The sequence below is a fragment of the Corapipo altera genome, unplaced genomic scaffold (assembly GCF_003945725.1).
Source record: "Corapipo altera isolate COAL_440 unplaced genomic scaffold, ASM394572v1 22b, whole genome shotgun sequence".
NCBI lineage: Eukaryota > Metazoa > Chordata > Aves > Passeriformes > Pipridae > Corapipo > Corapipo altera.
Window position 1 is genome coordinate 7660122 of NW_020884876.1, and position 14959 is coordinate 7675080.

The following is a 14959-nucleotide window of genomic DNA, read 5'->3' on the forward strand; positions in this document are numbered from 1 at the left end:
TTCAGTTCTTTGGCTTTATGGGTCTTAAAACCACAGGACGATCTAGACCACCTGTTTTTAAGGTTTATATTGTGCTTTTTGTATTTGGGGTGCATGTTTCTAGTTCCTCTAAAACAGTATTATTTGAGAAGGGGCAAGATGTCTGAGTGACGTAGACTTTTAAAAATTCTGTATTTTGAAGTAATTTTTAGCCAGAACCTTTCTTGGAAATTTCTTTTTTCACCTTTGTTTGCCATGGCAACAAATTATGTGTGGTTTAAAGGAGACCACTCCTCTTGTAAAATATGCTGGTTCTCCAGCCTTATATAGTTGCTTCCTCTGTCTTTGTGTTTGGTTTCCTTGGGCCTAAAGAATGTTACATATTTATTGATTGCAGCTTACAAAATTTATGTAAAATCTATTGTAAAGAGTAGGAGGATAGTGCTGCTGGCAAGATGGGACCCTTAGTCTTTGATACTGGCTTATTTTGTTTGGTTGTGGGGTGTTTAGATATTTTTATTTTAACTCTGTGTATACACTACTTATAAGTGGAAATTTTCTTATCTGCCTGCCACATGCATAGGATCAAGCACCATATAATTCTGCAACAAATATGACACAATAGGAGCAGATATGTGGAGCATAGTGGTTAGCATTGAGGTCCTGATATCCGCAATAATATGTATTTGGGCTAGCCATAATCTGGTCCCATGGACTGAAGAGTGACTGCTGGTTTAAATGCATTGGTTTCATGCCTGGAGCACACTTATTAAAGCCTAGATTCATCTGAAAGAACAAGTTTTGTTACTGTAGTGTGGAGTGTGAGTTACAGAGGGCTGTAAAGAAAAGCAGGCTCCTTATCCAAAATAAAACATGAACACGGACACACCGTACATCTATCACAATTTAACCTACAGAGCCATTGATCTTTTGATGTAAATTGTAATTGTTCCTACTTTTAACTGCTGAAAGTCTGCAGTTTGAATGGCTGTGTCAGCCAAGATGGTGACCACCATACACTAACAAGGTTTTTAATATAAAATTCAAAGTAATGGTAGCTCATTAGTGGCTCTAGCTTAAAATGGCTCTAGCTTAAAGGGGTAAAATAAGACACTTCAGTTTCTTGTTTTTAATAGTTAAGACTTTTTAGCCTCTAATCATGTTTGACTAATTTGCTTAGGAGTAATAGTTTTGATATTGTGATGGATTTTGTTGGCTTAAACTGAAACTTTTTGGTCTAACATAAGCTGTGTGCAATAAGGTGGCACTAAATTTCTTTACTGAACTCATTATGGAATTGTCTGTAGCAACATAACAATTAATTGCATAATTATAAATTACTACAGCTAAAAGAGTAAAGAACAAAGCTATTATACTAGAAGTGTCCTTGAATCTGTTTTTACACTAATCTTTGGAAATGTTTTCTGATGATTGCAGGTAACACTTCATATTTCAGTATGGACCACTTTGAAGACATATCGGATGGTGAAGTGGATCATGCTTTCTTTGACAGTGATTTTGAAGAAGAGAAAAAGAAAGCTGAAGAAAGTGGTGAATGTATAGAGAAAGAAAGTACAAAGGCAGCTGTTACAGGCACTGATTTAGTTTCTAATTCAAAGGATGCAAAGTGTGGTAAGGAGGAAAGTGAAGAAAAGCAGATAGATTTGCAAGAGCATCAATCCCCAGAAAATAGCACAGATCATCTTGGAGATGCTTCATCTCCGTCAGTTTCTCCAGCTGCAGAGAATGCAGGTGCATCTGGAGCAACACCTGCAGCAAATAAAGGAACACAGGAGAACGTTCCTGCTGGAATCCCCAAAATAGTTAAAGAAGGTGAAGAAGATTATTATACAGATGAAGAAGATAGTAGCGATGATGGCAAAAAACAGAGGGTCAGACCAAAGTCAACTAAGCAGCCAAACAACATAAAAAAGGCTAGCAAAAAATATATTAATGTTAGCTCCTCCTCTTCTTCTTCCTCCTCCTCATCCTCCTCCTCATCATCTTCAAGCTCAGATACAGATTGTTCTGATACAGATTCTGATAGCTGTTTATCAGATTCATCTCATTCTTCCCCAAAGAAGAATGTTTGCAGAAATGCTCTTTTGTCTCCAAAACAAAAATTCCAGTCAGCAGTGAAATTAGCGGAAGGAAAACCAAAGCTTGGTGAGGACTTGGAGGAGTCTGAAGACACAGTGACTGACGTAACACCTTTGTCAACTCCAGACATCAGTCCTATCCAGTCTTTTGAACTTGTAGCATCAAATGATAAGAAACTAAAAGTAAAGAGACAGGAAAATGTGAACCAAGAATTATATGGTAATTTTGAGAATTTAAGTACAACACAAAATTTGCAAAACATAGGGCACTGGGAAATCCAATCTTATATCTCTGTTTTTTTCACTAGATTCTGAGTTTGATCGCAGATATAGTCGAAAAGTCTTGCATGATGCCATGGATCTGAATCAGCTTTTGAAAGGTGACTTTTAAATTTTCTTTTTACAAAGTACGACATTGTTGAGAACAGTTGAGTTCTAGTAGAAGAGAATGAGGTTTTAATGTGGCACATGTTTTTAAAACGGGTTGGTGTTTGAGTGGTGTTGATATAATTCTTTGAATTCTTCTCTATGTAATAGTACTAATTCTACAGTAGTAAAAAGAAGCATGTGTATGAGCATGTGTTGGTTTACATATACCTAGAAGTAAGATATACAAATGGAGTGAATTTATAAAAAAAATTAAATATATTAACAAATTGAATAATAAAACTGCACAAGCATTTCAAGGTGTACTGGACCATGCCACAATTTACTGTCTAAATTAAAACATCAACCTTTCTGTTGAAATGCTGGATTATTAACCTCCAAAATTGAAAGAGAGTCCCAAAATTTTGGTGCGAGATAGATAGTATTCATATATTTAAACTTCTAGTACCTTTCTGATAATGAAACAGAAGTATTTGAAATTCTTTTTCTGAGCTAAGTGTGTGCTTTCTAAAATACCATAAGTTGAGTAAAGGTATTTTAAAAGAAAAATAGCAGATAATCTGTACTGAAACCAGAGAGGTTGCTCTTGGCCAACAGACTTAATAAATCTTAGTCATGAAGTCTGAGAGAACTTGGAAGCTCTTTCCCTGTGTTCCTTGCAAACGTTCTTTGTATGAGGTGAGAATGCATTGGATCACCTCACATGCATATTTTAAGATCTACACAGTCCTTTTGCATTTCTTCTTATGACCCAGAGTTTTCAGTAGTAAAATCGGTAGAATAAAAGAGGCTTGGCTCAAGAAATCTGCTGATCTTAGGTGAGGAAAGCCTATTACACTTTGAATCTGGTACATTTCAAACCAGCTTTGCTGTATTGAAGTAAGCCTGGATGGCTAAAACAGCATTTGTTTTTTTCGTCACTTTGGACCTTGCCAAACTGAGCTTCTAGTGAATAAGGATTCAAAATGTATTGTATCCATGATTTAACTTTCCTGTGAGTAAAAATGAGGATTTTACTTGTATGGAAATTCTTCTGATACTAAGGAAAGCAACACTAGCCATCAATAAAGGAAGAACTTGTTCTTGTTTCTGACAGTCCTCGTGCTTCAGCCACTCTTTCCTACTAGAAAATACTCCAACCAGTTGTCAGAACATGATGTCGAAGAGTTGTTGCTAAGCAATTGAAATTATGATGTCCCACATCTTTATTTGTTCCCTGTTAGCAAGAAGCCTTTTAATAACTGGTGATTATAGAAGGACTCATCTCATCCCTAAAACAAATGGGTATTATAGCTCAGAGTAGGTGTTCTCAGACACGAATGTCAGTTGAGGGGAGGAAGTTTTACCTCAAAACTGAAAACCAATTCCAAATAACAGTAATAAAGATAGAGCAATGAGAAGTAGAATTCATATAGTCTGGCAGCTGATTAACATGCATATTATTCCCAAGCTCCTCTCTAAATCAGCAAGCACAACAAAGCTTAATTAGTTTGGGCATTTTGGAGTTTAAATGGAGCAGGATTATTAATCGTGCAGAGTAACTGGTCTGGGAAATATGAGCTAATCTTGTTCTGAGATATTGCTTCCAGATTTTTTTGTACTTATTAGGAAATAAAAAAAGCGCAAATCATTCTCCCCCCACCCCACAATCTACATTGTCAGAACTGCATAGACATTGCTTGAAGTGAGAACATTGGAAGCCCAGACCTGAGTGCATGAAAGAATATTTAAATGATGATGATTTGCTATTAAAGAATAACATTTTTCCAGTAATCTGTACTGATGAAGCATTTTGTTTAAAATTTTTGTCAAATATTTCTTGTAATATAGCAGGATATAAGCATTTGCAGCAGTTATGCAAGTTTAATTTCCCAAGGTCCCCAGAAACTTGCAAAATTTCCCTGTGATCTGTTACTGTGTTGTTTCTAGGGACCATTCAGTAATTTGTTTTGTACAATTATTCACATTACCAGTGTGTACTTTTGGGAAGACTAGAATTTCTTATATTAAAAAAAAAAAAAAAAGAATTGCAAGAACGAAGAAAGGAAAGAAATCTGTTCAAAGAACAAGCTTTGGACTACAACAAGAGTCTGGTTATTAGGCAGCAAGGTAGTTTACGTACCTTAAAGCAAAATTAATTTGAAGCATTTAGAAAATGTTGTAGTTATGTCCCCTTAATACATATTCTTGTTCATATTGAAAAATATTCATTTTTAAGGAGTTTTAAAAAATTATATGTAGATTAAAAAAGAATTATCATGCCTTTACAATTCCTAAAGCTATGCCTGTCTTTGATAGAAGCCAAATTTTCAGTTATGCTATTCTGAGAAGGTACAATCTCACAAATAACACAACTGTAGCTGTGCTTGCTCTCTGTCTTTAGACAAGTCTCTCAGTTTCTGTAGTTCAGAATTGAGTTGTCTGCTAAAATTGCTGTGTATCTCTGTTTGAATTTGTTTGGTATCAGTACAATGGGATTGCCTGAGATATATACAATGCTAAAGAATTTAACACTTCACGTTTTCTTCTCTGTAAAATGGGGTTGATGCCTGCTTATTTTACTGAAGTGTCTGTGAGAATTAGTCTGTAAATCCATGGTATTAGCTATTATTAACTTGAGGAGGTGGTATGATGGGGTTAAGTAGGGCAATTGGCCACAGGCTGAAGACCAGTTCTATCCTTGAAGCTCGCACTGACGTCTGTGATAATAAATCTTTTTGCCTCTTCTGTGCCTTAGATTTTTAAAATAGTCAGACTCCCCATGTGAAAAGCACTGTGATATAAATATCATTATTATGAAAGTAAAAGCTCTGTGTTTCTGAATAAAATCTATTGTAGAAAGTTAAATAGCAGCTTCAACTGAACATGTAGCAATTGCTTTCACTTTTTTTTTTTTTTTTTGCTATGATTTGTCACTCAGGAAGTAGAAAAAGTTTTTTTGATATTTGAAACTTTGTCCTCCTAGGGGTATGTTTTCTGTGTACTCGTTCATGCTGAACAAGTATATTTGTAGAATAACTGTTAAGCAGTATCTAAAGTAGACACTGAAATATATATGTACTCAAACTGTAGAATTGAACTAAACATATATAGCTTTTTCTATGGAGTTTCATTTAGTTTTCATTTTCAGAGTTTGAACTAACTCTGTGTGTACATGTGTATGCATATGCTTTGTTTTCACAGATCTAGAAACTCATGTTGAGTTTGTAGAAGAGCAATTTTCAGCTTATTCTTATATTTAGAATTTGAAAACGGATTGAAAATCTGTAAGGTTATGAAGAGATTTAGACTTTTCCAACATCTGTGAGAAAATGTGTATATTATGGGGGAAAAACAGTTTGGCACCTGCAAAATATCTGTTGTCTTTTTCATGACATCAACATAACTAGGAGCCCTATTCAAGCATATTTAAGTAGGGAAAATTTACACCTGAGAGGACATCCTCCTTGTAAGAAGCAATATGCACACAGGTAAACCCAGATGACCAAACCACGGCTAAGGTATTAAGGACAAGTTTATTCTGAAGTCCAAAACCCTAAATACACTGCTAAAAATCGTGCACCAGGCAAAAAAAAGCAGCCCTTGGAGGCCCATTCAGGTGCCTTTATGACACCACCTTTTGCATGCACGTGACTTCAAAGTAATAATCTCCTCTGTGCTTTATGGTTTCTTTATCTCCCCAGAGGCCTTCGACAAGTGTGAGAATGGTCACTGCTTCTTGCAAAAGGGGAGTTAACTTCTCAAAACAGCAAAAAATGGGTAGTACCATTCATGGGAAAGAATTTTTTCCCACACTGGGTTTTTCCTAGGTCTAGTTTTCTTAGCAGCAAAAACCTCCTTCAGCAAAACTCTTTTTTCCTCCTCGAATAAATCTTACATGTTTACCCTTCTTTCCCTACACTCCTTTTCTTAAAAAAACACTGAATCATGAATTCTTCAAAATCCCTTTTAAAGAGCTCTGTGGCATGAAATAATGGATGTTCTAAGGAGTATTTGTTTAGAGATCCACAGGGAACTAGTTTAAAATTGAAATTACTCGACATTGGTGAAGAACTGTGATTGATTTAATCCTTTAGTATTTTTCAGATGTGTTACAATTGTGGTAGTGGAGCAGTATAAAACAACATCAGGCAAATGTAAACACTGAAGCAATTTGCACTGGAATTGCAACAGATGCACTGAAACATGCATGATTTTGATTTTAGCCTTAATCCCGTTAGGACAGCTCTATCATCCCATCCTAATGCATTTGACTTGCTAATTATAATTTGTATTTTTTATAAGGTTTGGCCTTTCTCATTCTGTAAGGTCATTTCAATGCTTAGAAATTGAAAGCAATAAACAGCTTGTTTATTGCTTAAAAAAAAAGTCAGGTATCTCTCCATGGAAACCAGCTTTCATAGAAATCCTGTGAACACCAGGGAATTTTCTTCTCCTGCTTACCAGTAAATGAGAAGTAGACTGCACACTGTGAAGTAGTTATGCAAATGCTGCTGCTTATTTATCACCTCCCCCAAATTGTATTTATGGTCTGACTGAAAATGAAAGTAAGTAGGGGTTTAGTTAAATTACTTATTACCCACTGATAGAGTATGGATACAATAGGTGAAGAATATTGAATTTTTTCAAGACTCACAAACTCTTTAGAACCTTAAATCGTAACCTTAAATTGTTGTGTTATCTGATGCTGTCAGTGGCCACTGCAAAAATAGTCAGGTAAACCATTCAAACCCTTACACATTGTGATTAAAGAATAGTGTGGGGTTTGGTTATTGGTGATGAATTGTCCCTGGTTTTATGGGCGTGTGCTGACCTTTCTTAGGCACCTACTGTCTTTGCCATGGAAGCAGTGTTCTTGCCAGGTGTTGAATGGTGAAGTGCATTCAGTGCATATTGGACAGAAATTTCTAGTGTAGATTACCTAATTTTCTGTCATAGTTAGTGTGTGGAGAATAGGAGTATGATGCTGTATCATCAAAGTGGTGCTTTGCAGGGGCAGGTTGGACAGATTTTCAGCCAGGTAACTTTGGAAGTAGTGGCAGCTATTACTGCTGATTGAGGTTTGGGGATCAGAAGCCTCTTTCCGAACTATGGAAAAAGTGTCACTTCTGCTTCAGAAAGACCTGCAGAAGTTTTTGCTCATTGCCTTCTAGATTGCTTCTATGATATATTTGAGTATCATTTGAGGCGTAATGATTGCAGGGATATCCCCTGCCTTTTGCTTGTTTTGTTAGGAACGAGCAGTTATGCTGTAGTATTAATGATACTCTCTCAGTAAAATGACACAGCATGCATTTTTTTTCTACAAGTAGTCATTTTCTTCTACTGTTAGTCTTTTTTTTTCTACTGAAGTTTAGACTTTCCTGTCACACAGTTCCTAAGAAAATCAGTGTTGCATTTGTGTGGTTTAGGAAAGATCATCTATAGATAGGCTTTAGTAAGTTATGGTTTGCTTTGGAGTAGCATTTACAGCTTAAATTCTTCCTTAACATAAATCTTAACTAAGTAAAACACAACTTTAATTTATTAATTTACCAACTTGAGGACCAGCAAACCAACTAGTTTTACTGTGTTACCTGATCCAGTGCCTTGGTGTAATGCAGCACTTGTTCTGCAGAGAGCTAGTTGTGAAATTTCAGATGTTGTTCTTGGGTCATAGGGAATGCTGATAATAACCTCGTTTGAGGTACTGAGGAACTAAAAAGTTTTAGATTGATCTTTTTACTCCATCCCCCTGAAAAAGCTTGCTGCTGCGTGTGTTGTGTTGTGTTGTGTCTGAACTTCTGGTGCAAAATCAATGAGTCTCCTATAATTCAACAGCGTTATCAATGGATTACTTGCTTTTGTCAGTCCTCTGATCAGGCCTCACTGAATAACTTCACAGCAAAGCCTTTGCAGTTATCTTAATTCTTTCACTGTATTATATATTGCTTTTGAGTTGTGATAAATTCAGTTATGACTGTTAGCAAGCTCTTAACCTTAAGAGTTGTCAGAAAGCTGTTGGCCATAATAAAGTCAGTGTCTACACTAAAAATAAATAATAAATATTTATGAGTCTAAGAATGAGCAACATACTGAAGAAAGTAAGCTGGAGTCTCTTTCTGCCTGACACAAGTGGGAAAGGCAGTCTTTGTGGTGAGGTGATAAAAGGTGTGGATGAGGCACTGAAGAAGTGTAATATATTGAAAAGACTTATGAGAGGCTAAGGAAAAGAAGAAGAATGAAAAAAGAAAAGTGTGTATTTGGGGGGATGTGACTGAGAGAGGTCAATGTGACTAGCAGGTGAAAGTAAATTATTAAAATTTTGTCATGCTTTATTCACATATTTATAAGAAGAAGTACCCAGTAGAGCAGTGCATGGATACGTACGTAGATTTGTAGTCACACTAATTGCCTGAGAGCTTCTTTCTGGTTAAATACTGTGGTGTTTGATGCTACAGAAGTTGGAGACCACTACCCCCTGGAGATCTGAGGGACAAAGTAATGCAGTGCTTGTTGAGCCCTGTATGTAGCAATTGCTCCAGGGTACCTTAAATCCTCATTTCTAAAAGCATTTACTGACCAGCAGTAATGGGGAGAAGGGGAAAGGTGTTTGTTCCATGTTCCTGCTCTGGTTTCATTTTTTTCATCACACCTGACAGGGGTTTACCAGAAACTGAGAAAGTCAGAAAATAAGTAATTACCTTGAAGCATTTTTGATCTCTTAACTGGTTATAGTTCACAGCTGCATCATAGGCATATAGAATCTCTGCCAAAGTATAGCCAGCTTGTATCTTACAGAGAATTAAAAGTCACATACCACTGAAGACATGAAAACTGTATTTCTAATTGAAAATGTCTTCATCCAGAATACCATTGCTTTAAATTGAATTTGACTAGTTCACACCTTTCACAGAAATAAGAGAGTTGCTGTAAATTTTCACTGACATTTTTTCAGAAGCTTAAGTGTCTCTTGTAAGTGACTTCATCACCAATAGCATCAGTGCCACAAAGCTGGGTCAAGGCTTGAGTTCAGCAGCTGTTCTGTGCCACAACCTGATTTCCACCCTTGCATATGATGTGCAGTCTTTAACCCATGAGATGCTATGGATTTAAGGCAAAAGGTAAAATTACCTTTCATAGCTCCATAATAATACAATTGCCCATTATGTCATATTTTATCTTCTTCAGATGGTTGTTCAAATTACTTACTTCCACTTGTGTTCTGCAGTGCTGGTTTTGCATGTTCCCATAAAAAAATATTTAATTATTTTCTACTGAGAGGTATGCTGCAGCTTTATGAATTTGTGTGGTTCTAGCTATTTTCTTTGCCTTTCTCTTTGTACCTTGTAGGCTTATCCAGATGAGTCTTATTCCAGGTCTGTTTCCTGCAATGGCGTCAGTGGGTATACTAGTTTTCCCTTGGGAATAACTTACTAAACTGTAAAGATGTTTTTTCAAGACATTTATACTTTATTAACCTGTTGGTTGGCACACTTGGTCTGTGCTAGTTTGCATTGTGTCTTGGTTTTGAGGTGATTTGCATCTTCTCTTGACAAATGAAAGCAGTATTTGCTAATGTGGGGAACCTCACAGTTAGAGCTGCCTAGGGGCAGTTCTTGCCTATATTCACTAGCATACTGATGGAGCAAGCTTACTAATTTCCAGAGGAATGTTGAAATTCATTGAGTGTTTGGATTTTGCTTTTTGGATACTGTTCCTAAATTTCTCAAAGACAGTAGCAATATTTACTTGCATCAGTTCTGAAAAAAACTTAGTTGAGATACTGCAAGAAAGATTTAATTTTGTTTTGAAGTAAGGAAACACTCATGATTCTTTGAAGTTTTTTAAGCTGTTATGGGCTGACTCAGACATCCCTCGCCAACAGGTTGCTAATGTGAAAGTGTTTGCTGGGGAAATATTACTGCATGCCTGGTTTTTTTTTTTTTCTTTCTGCTTTGGATGTTTGTTTTGCTTGTGTGGAGCTTTTAGGGGTATAAGTGAGGGGTGTCTTCTGAAGGCACTGTGATATTGGAGGAATGTGGGGAATGGCTTGAATAAGGCTTCCTTGTCTGTGTCTCAGCTCCAAAAATCTGTTTAACCTAATGTGGGTAGTGCCATTCTTGTACCGCAGATAATGCAGTGGTTCGATAGGGTAATACGTGACAGCATAGCTCTTAAAGCAGTTGCCGGAAGATGTACTGCAGAGCTTTAGAAAGCAAAGGCTTAGAAGTAGGTCAACAGCAAAGCTTCAGTGAAACTATAGTAAATAATAGCTGTCTCTGGCTAAGAGTGAAGTTTTCCAGTTATCTTATCTTGCAGTTGTGCAAGTCTGACTTGCTGTGTATTTTTAAGTGTGCACTCTTTGCCTTGAAACCTTATAGCATGGTTTAATTGTTATTTGTTTGCTGTTTTAAATTGCCAGGCTCCAATAATTTTTCTTCTATGTGCTCGCTCATTTCCACCCACTGCATTTAATTTTTATAATTCCCTTTCCATTTCCTGCACCAGCGTGATGTAAGGATTGCTTCAGGAGCAAAGGATCAACAAAATCACTTCGGGGGTGCACTTTGTGCCTCTGAGTTCTACTTCCCCAATGTCAGTTTTGTGTCTGAAACATCGTTTCTATTCTGCCTCTCATCTGAGATAGATACTTTAGATTAACTTTGGAACCAAGTTTGAATCTTTTTCTATGTGCAAGCATCTAAATATTAATTTATGGTTTAACTCTTGGTTCTGTAATTTATTTCAATACTGAAGCTGTGTTTTCTAATCCACATAATTTTTTCACTGTTTGCTATTTTAAAGCTTTCTTACAGCTGGAGAAAAAAGAACAAAAACTAACCATCGATCAGCCACCTAAAGGAATAAGGAAAAATTATTCTTTCACAAATGAAGAAGTAAGACAGATCGATCGGGAAAACCAAAGGTTGCTGAAAGAACTGTCCAGACAGTCTGCAAAGCCAAGAAGAAGTACCACGTTGAAGAAAACATCTGTACCGTCTCCTAGATTGTACCACAGTGCCCTCAACAGGCAAAAAGAGCAGCAAAGAATTGAAAGAGAAAACCTGGTAAGTTTTGAGTATGGATGTGGATCAGTAAATTGGGAAGGACTATCTCTTGCCAGATGAGCTATTGCTAAATATTTAGAAAATTGATGAAACAGTACTTGGACCTTTACTGCAGTAAGTCTTCAATGAATTTCCGTTACTATTCTGTTTGCATAATTGTTCATATGGGTAAGTGGGATTTTTCGGGGGGGAAGGTAGGGGCTGTGATGCTTTTTTCAGATGAAAATAGATTTTAGTTTATATGAGTTTGCTCTACTTTGATATAATGTAATTTAAGAGGAATAACTGTTATTGTTAAAACACTCAAAACATTGGATACCACTCTGACTCTGTTCATCCTGCTTCATGCATCAGGATTACTAGTCTCTCAAGAACAGGCTTGCTGAAGATAAAACAAGCAATATGATAGCATCAAACCCATTATATTTTAAATGCAGAGGACACAAAGTCAGTGTCAGTTTTGGGTTTTGACTCATAGGTATCTGTCTCTGAATATTTGTAGCGCTCTGCTTGTCACAGGGTTTGTGATATGGCAATCACAATAGGTTACTTCAGTGGAAAACAAAAATTCAGACTCATTTGTAAGGATATTGGCAGAGTTCTCAAATAACAAAAGTAACACTGGTTTGAATAAGATACTTTTAGTGATTGAATTGTAATAGATACATGTAATGACATTTTCATATCTCCTACTTATTAGTGTGCTTGAAAAAGAGATAAAATATAATTAAAATAATTGTAAAATGTATACTGGAAATAATTTATTACTTTTTTCCCTTCTGTGTAAGTGTAGGTTGCGTTTCCTTTTATATACATATAGACTGAGATACAATTCAACATGGAGAAAGTCTGATTGCCCTATTCAGGGGAATCTGTTATGTTTTAATTCTTCCAGTTTTCAGACATCTGGATTGTTAAGACATTGAAGTAGGAAACTTTCTCCCTAGCTCCACTGCACTGCAGTTGACATTATGCTTCACATTATTATACCTCACAGCCTAAAAGAATTTAGCACAAGAATTTGTTACAGTTGTGTGATACTTCTCAGTGGCTGGGCTAGAAGTGTGTTTTTTGTTTAGGCTGGTAGGAGGGCTTTCTTCATGTGTTGGGGGTAGTGGAGGTGTTTATTTAAAACGTTGAAAACAGGACTTGCTGTAACACAAGAACCTTGATAATAGGAGTGTATTCTTAGGCTGTGGGGAGGAAGTGCTGTGTCACAGTCACTTAAGATGTAACAGTAATATGCTGTACTGCATAACAACAAATTATTCCAGTAAATTAATGTATAGGATGTTTTACAATAAACTTTTGTTTCCACAAAGACACAAACCTTTTCTCTTACGATATAGTACAGTATTTTTTCAAGACTGTCTTGCCTTTTCATCCTTTGGATCAAAAAATGCAGCAAACCTAAACACATATAGTCATTTCACACATTGCTGTTTTAGTACACGGTAGATATTTATGGCGGTGGCGTGTAGTCCAAGAAATAATATTCTTAATTTACTTGTCCATTTATACTTTAGTTGTTGTCGTCATCAATGTGGGCAGACATGTTTGATACGAGAATAATTCCTGGAATTTATATATAGGACATCATGCTAGTTTAGACTATAAAATTTGGTTTATTCTTTTCCCCAAACTCAGGATGATATATTTTGCTCCTCTTTTTGGAACAGTGATTCATCAGTACAGCTCTTACGTTTTGTTTAACACTGCTATTGTTTCTCAGCAATGTTTTTTACTTTTTTATTCTTCTTGAAGTGTAGTACACTGAGAGCATCACAGTTGTAACATATTAATTTTTCTAGCACTACTTTTGGGGATTACAGGTATGACATGCTTTTCTCTGAGACTGTAAATAAAAGAACATCTCTACCCTGCCCATTGATGACTTTTTTTTGCTCTATATAGACAAAAGTATGTGCTTTATGAAGTTGTTTTCTTCTAGTCAGCAGCTTTCTTCACCTTTGTAGATTTGAAGATATGGAATTCCATGGAAACTTCCTTATTAATCTTCTGTTACTTCTCAGGAGTTGTTTTATACAAGGCCTGAGGGTACTTCATACTGGATATGCTGCTTGATACACCTTAGTGAAATGTTTGTTGGAGAAGGATAAAGAGTTTTGTAAATAATTCAAGAACGCAAATCTACAACAGTAGTCTCTGCAGGGAGTTAGAGTTTTGATCCAGAGATCTTTTTTTTTCCCCTGTTGATGTACAGCTTTCATAGTTTCTTGCCCTGAGGTTAACAATTTGTCTAGGGAAAACTTTCACTTTTTCCACTAGAATGTTCTTGGAGTAATGTCTATACTTACTGTTATCCGAAAACTTGATTTCTGGTGCAGGCATTTGGCATCAGAGGTGATGCAGGGAGAGTAAATTTTAGGAAATTAGAGGGGAATCTGAATGGTTTAGTGCTCTCTAGGTTTGTGAAAGGGTGCCAGGAGGTACAGGGAATATATGTTCCCATAGACTCTGTTAGAAAGAGCTTACGTGGAATAAAAAGTTGCATTACTCTGAAGAACAGTAGTTTTAAAGTACTGATTAGCAATTTATGGAAAAAGCACAATTAGCAAAATAGATTGCTGCTAAAATTAATGCCAGAATTTTGTACTTGCTGCTTTTGACTGTATGCTTTCATAAATGGAACCTGCTTTTGGAGGCTTATCTGAGCTAGCAAGACCAGAGTGCCGTGCTTGCCAATAGAGGATGCTGCTGATTCAGAAAACATTCTGCTGCTGTGTTTGAAGATATTCTCAACTCCATCTCTTCTTCAGTGGAAAGGGACCTAAGTGTGACTGATGTGTTGCTTTTTTCCCATGTCTGCATGTAGTGTGTCTGTCTGTATTGACATATTAATCATTATTTTTGCCAGTATAAATAAGATACTCAACTTCATGGATTGGACACTATACGCCATTGAAATATTTAATGGTTTATTGTGTAATGCAGAAATGTATACTGGCATATATGGGTAAGTGTTTGGGGTCCTTGAAATACAGATTTGCAGCCATCACATCATTCTTCAGTCACTTCATTAGAACTTAGAAGTAATTAATATCTCTGTTGTTTTCTCTTGTGTTTTTTTCATCATTTCTATAAATTCCAACTGGGCTTTAGGTGTTAGATGACCTTGGTGAGCTAAGCTGCTGTGTTCAGGCAGGTTCCTAGGGGACAAGTGACCTTTTCAGTTCACACTGGAATTTCACTGGAAGATCTCAGCAGCTCTGGCACAGCAGTTCTCAAACCTTAGCTTAAGGGAGATAAGGGTGTTCTGTTTTGTATATATTTGGTCTTTCTATGCATCCCTGTGCTTTCTTCCTGCCCCATGCTTTTATGGCTCACTGTACATAACATTCCATGTTCTTCTTTCCCCCACGTCATATTCACACAAAATGAACCCTAAGCCCCAACAGATCCAACTCTGCTCTCAATTCCAGT

At 36.4% G+C, this 14959-nt stretch overlaps 1 protein-coding gene across 3 annotated transcripts in view; it reads left to right on the top strand.

Annotated features, from left to right (window-relative positions):
- The window catches only part of CFAP97 (cilia and flagella associated protein 97), a 30525-nt gene that overhangs the window by 8076 nt on the left and 7490 nt on the right, over positions 1-14959 (top strand). For all 3 annotated transcript variants that reach the window (XM_027635977.1, XM_027635980.1, XM_027635979.1), the window contains exons 2-4: positions 1417-2298; positions 2387-2458; positions 11253-11515. In XM_027635977.1, coding sequence (XP_027491778.1) covers positions 1437-2298; positions 2387-2458; positions 11253-11515 — 1197 coding nt within the window. In that variant the 5' untranslated portion in view covers positions 1417-1436. The remainder of the gene's footprint in view (positions 1-1416; positions 2299-2386; positions 2459-11252; positions 11516-14959) is intronic.